The sequence below is a fragment of the Diaphorina citri genome, unplaced genomic scaffold (genome assembly GCF_000475195.1).
Source record: "Diaphorina citri unplaced genomic scaffold, Diaci psyllid genome assembly version 1.1 scaffold4099, whole genome shotgun sequence".
Taxonomy (NCBI): Eukaryota; Metazoa; Arthropoda; class Insecta; order Hemiptera; family Psyllidae; genus Diaphorina; species Diaphorina citri.
Window position 1 is genome coordinate 1,526 of NW_007381498.1, and position 5,038 is coordinate 6,563.

General features: G+C 36.1%; 1 protein-coding gene across 1 annotated transcript; it reads left to right on the forward strand.

Moving 5' to 3' along the window:
- The first annotated feature begins 229 nt into the window (after positions 1 to 229).
- On the forward strand, positions 230 to 4,719 carry LOC103520803 (serine/threonine-protein phosphatase 6 catalytic subunit). Its single transcript, XM_026831779.1, has 3 exons — positions 230 to 369; positions 987 to 1,102; positions 3,114 to 4,719. The coding sequence occupies exons 1-3, from the start codon at positions 298 to 300 to the stop codon at positions 3,475 to 3,477; spliced, it is 552 nt and encodes a 183-aa protein (XP_026687580.1). The 5' UTR covers positions 230 to 297; the 3' UTR covers positions 3,478 to 4,719.
- The last annotated feature ends 319 nt before the right edge of the window (positions 4,720 to 5,038 follow it).

Genomic DNA, 5,038 nt, shown 5'->3' on the forward strand with positions numbered 1-5,038 from the left:
CCTCCCGAATTGCTCCAGATTTTGCTAATGCGAAAGTCAAAATTTTACCTACTCATAATACCTATAGTTAATTTGTTAACTAAGCCTTTATTCAATTTAATCTTGTACTGGTAATAGGTAATTAGGTTTACGTATAGGCAGTTCCTGTTGATCATTCTTCTGCTAAAATTAATTTGGCCATTTTTCTTTTCCAGCAAAATCTACGTCATGTCGTAATTTCGATGAGAAATGTTTAAATAACAAACGATATAACTTTTCGGAACTCTCGTGATCTCTTGAAGAGAGAGAAGCTCAAAAATGTCCCACAAATTAGATGAGTGGGTCGAAATAGCTCAACAATGCAAGTACCTTCCAGAAAATGAATTAAAAGTGAGTATTATTGTTAATTACTTCTTCTCCTATTTGAAAGAAATGGTATTTTTTATGACTTAACTGGAGGCTTTTTCCACGCAGAAAAAATTTCTGCTTGAGAAATAAAACATGCGAATTTCAGAGTAAGAAATTCGTGAAAGGGGGTACCTACTACACTGCGCTGGCCAAAATGAAGATTTTAAACTTTCCTCCACATGTGAAACTTGACAACATTGTACACAGATCACTGGAGGTAAATTTATAAATTTTGGCCACAGAGAAAAAATCAGTGACAGCAGTAGCATCAAGTAGGGAAACCTGGAAAATGAGCTTTTCTTCTGCAAATTCCCGAGTTTGATCATAACGTTCCAGGTACACGTTATGGTTTGATATTCAAAACTCCAAATGGTTCTCAAATTCTTTTCTTCGCCCTTGCAGATGAGTTTGTCAGATGACAGAAAACCAAGTTATGTTGTATCCTGTTGCACATAATTGATAATAAACTTGATGAATATGTTGGTGTGTAAATGGAACAAAACGCACCACCATGTTCATTGGTAAATTAAATGTATTTACCTACTTGGATTATACTTGAGATAAAGGAGTAAAAATAAATTGTTTGCCTTGATTTTCAGACTCTGTGTGATTTCGTATGCAGTATATTGAACGAGGAGTCAAATGTTCAACATGTGAGCACACCTGTAACAGTGTGTGGTGATATACATGGTCAGGTATGTAAGCTCCTTGGAAGGTTCTAGGTTCGAGTTCCTAAAACTAAAGATGACGATGTTAATTTGGATTTTGAGAACTCGTGCTCTTACTCGTATGTGTGCTCTCATTTTTACTTTCCCTATCCTTACCTAGGAATAGAATAGAATATACCTTGTTTATCCTGCTGGGGTAGGACTGAAAAGTCCCTTTACCCCCGCACTATGATGTTAAATTCTAAGCCCTTCCATTTGACTGGATTCACTGGATACAATCAAGCTGTTTTCTTCCTTTATTTGATGATAGCCTGGTAGCCTGGTTAACATGTATAAGCCAGCACCAAAATTTGGTATTTTCTCTAGGACTGCATTATTTCAGGCCCCCATGGGAAACATATGAAATGACCATATGAAACACTGTCCTATGAGAAAGAAACAAAACGACCACCAGTGGGTCATGCTGTCTTGTACATGTTAATGCTGCTCATTCTCTCTCACATTATTTTTCATTACTTTCTGACCCCCTCCTTCCATCATCATCAGTACATCTACATGGGTGGGAATAGGGTGATTGGTGGTATCAATTCAGCTTTGAGCCCTAGACATGTCATAAATTTGTATAAGCTTAACCCAACTTCTCTTTGCCCCTACACCCAAGCCTCAGAGCCCCCTCACACTCCCCTAAATTATCAGTACATCTACATGGGTGGGAATAGGGTGATTGGTGGTATCAATTCAGCTTTGAGCCATAGACATGTCATAAATTTGTATAAGCTTAACCCAACTTCTCTTTGCCCCTACACCCAAGCCTCAGAGCCCCCTCACACTCCCCTAAATACTGCCGTGTGAGTAGCTATGTATGTGAAGTTGTGCTGTATCTATAGAGCTCTGTCTGTCATCTTTTCTCCTTAACCTCATAGAAACATTAGCATTAACACATAAATAATCAAGTTCTTTTAAAGAAGAAAAGAAAACAATAACTAGTTTATATGAAAGAAAATCAACAAAAAGGTTTTCATTTTATGTATTGTACAATCTTGTGGAGATATCTTTTTAACAGAGGTTAGGTTTATTACTATTTATGTTTATGGCCATTTGGCAAATGTATTTTTATACTAGCAAATTGCTATTTTAACAACTCATAAAAAAAAAGGAAAACAAAACAGAAAACAACAAGCTTGGTAGTTAAGTACACATCAATCTTTGAAGTAGGTACCTACCTATTCTTTTTAATAGTGGTATACTCACACAGCTAAAAAATGTTCACTGTGTTCTACAGATCTCACTGGATATTAAAGTGCCTGATGATTTCAGAAATTCATTTTTATTTACTTAACATCTGATTTTTTATCGCTAAAATCAATGGCACATTGATACAATAAATCACAGAGGATATCTCCCTCTTTTTCTTCCAATGTTTTCTCATAAACTTTACTTTCTACTTCCTCATCTTTTATCTCACATTTCTTCATCAATTGATTCCATAATTCAGTATCTATGATTTTGTCAGCATCACCTATTCCATGTTCAATTTCTCCATATTTCTTCTCATTTATCTGTGATTTCTGCTGTTCTAATAATACAGACAATTGTGAAAACCTTGGTGTTTTGGAATGAGTGGGACTTGTGTTATGCGAACAGGAGAATAATCAATTTCTGAAATAAAAAATCCTACGGCTCTAAGATTGTAATAAAAAATCCTACAGCTCTAAGATAGTGAGCCTAACCTGGTAGGCGTTGATTTCAATCTAGACGAGGTATTTTGTCTTTATTGGTTTAAAAAATTGTCCGAAAAAATGGTAAAAACAGAGTCATCTAATATTTAGAACGTCCTTATTGTTCGGTCGAATTATCAAATAAAGTACAGTCTTACATACTTACCTCAGTTGGAATTAAAGACCCTCCTTACCAAGTAAGCACCTTGACCACTAAACAGCTTTGGTGAACTAATAATCATTATTTGTGGTGAAGCAACAACAGCCCCTCCACAACTTTGTGGGTATCACAGTATTACAAGTCTTACATTTACTCAATCATCTAATAATTATGATCTGTTTCCCTATCAGGTGCATTTTGTGATCTAGTGTGGTCTGACCCTGCCGAAGTGGAGACTTGGACTGTAAGTCCTCGCGGTGCTGGGTGGTTGTTTGGAGCCAAAGTAACGCACGAATTCATCCATATCAATCATCTGAAACTAATCTGCCGCGCTCATCAACTTGTACACGAAGGCTACAAGTACATGTTTGATGGGAACCTCGTCACCATTTGGTCCGCACCAAACTACTGCTATCGATGTGGTAACATTGCGTCCATCTTGAAGTTCAACTCTGTTGATAATCGAACCCCAGCTCTGTTTCAAGCCGTGCCTAACGAAGAGCGTGTCATTCCAGACCGTGTGATCACGCCTTACTTCTTGTGATCATTGGAGAGCAGAGTGGCATCGTATCGTAACACCTTGTTTAGACTGCACGGGTAAATGGGACAGTTCTGTTCTAGGCTCCGTTGTGTTCAAGTGTGAAGCTCAAGCTCCATGTTTTGTTGATTGATAAGTTCGGTATTTGTAGATCAGTAAAACACAAGTGTCACTTAGCTTAAAGCACGAAGTTAACAGTCTAGTGATATCTAATGAGTGGATAAAATTCAAGTTGGTCCGGCCAACCAAACAATGCCGCGATGGTCGGTTGTCATTTGATGCATGGAGCCTTCAACCCAGTTTCTCAAAGCTCAAACTCCTAATTTTTAATTTCAAGTGAACTCTAACATCTGGTCAAAAAAAGACAACTCTCTGACCTTCTATTGCCCGATTTTACAGTAAGTTAATTGCTGAATTTTTACATATGATGCTCATGGGTAAAAATATGAAAACCCCCCCTACGTTAGCCCTTTGTTTCAGTTCACTATCTAGAAGGTAAATCCTGGTTAGCTTGACCATCAGACTTTGAAACCGGGCAGTTGACAATAAATTCTTGTTTGAGGAACTGGTATAGTTTGAGCAAGGTACATTCTGTTTACCTCTTCTATCCCAGAGCCTTACACAGGGTGCTATTTTATGTCCTTTCTCTTCATTCTATGCAATGTTCCCTGTTCCATTGCTATATACCTACTTATAAACATATATTCGTCTTTCCCGGATTTTATGGTTCAATATTTATTACGAGTAAATGTATTACATATTTTATTGTGTAAATATTTTACCTACATGTTCCCTTTTTTGTATTTGAAATCAATGTTCTCATATATTATTAAGATAGGGGTCAGTACTGGATTAAGTAGTGTGGTTTCTTTCATGCAACAACTTTTACAAATTAACCGGGGTTTTAGTAGAAGATCAAGTAGTGATATGTAACGCAAAATGTTTTCAATTTATAAATTAAACAAGGATGTGAAGCTTCACTGTAACTATATAAAATTTTGCCTAATATCGTTATTTCAAAACAGTGATTCATCAAACTACCCTGTAAAACACAGATGGGTTTGTGGTTTTGAATAACCAGCTTAAATAAATATATGCAAATTTGATAAATGGAAAAATAAGTTTACAGTCAAGTCCAGAAAGAAAACAAATGATTGAGAAAGATTCTGATCTATGATCTATTATAGGCCCTATTATATTATTTAATCTGTTATCGAAACATATCAGAACTCCATATCACCCCACAACCCTTTTAAACTTAAATACGGCCCTGCTAATGGTTTGGCTGTAGGTACTTTGTCCTTTTCATATGGAGTCTTTTGATGCTAACTATAAGTATTATTGATACAAGCCTTGTGATGATGTACTTTATTTATTATTTGGATCTCGGAGTTCTGATTTGTTCTGTGTTGAGCTTTATTAGGTAAATTGAAAACTACCTAGTGAGATTATCTGAGCCTGTGTTCTCGCATTAGCATACAATTTGAAGTCAATATTTTATTACCTATACGTAATTTGATTGCATTTTGTATAGATATAAAATTAGCAATACAAAATTACATGGAAA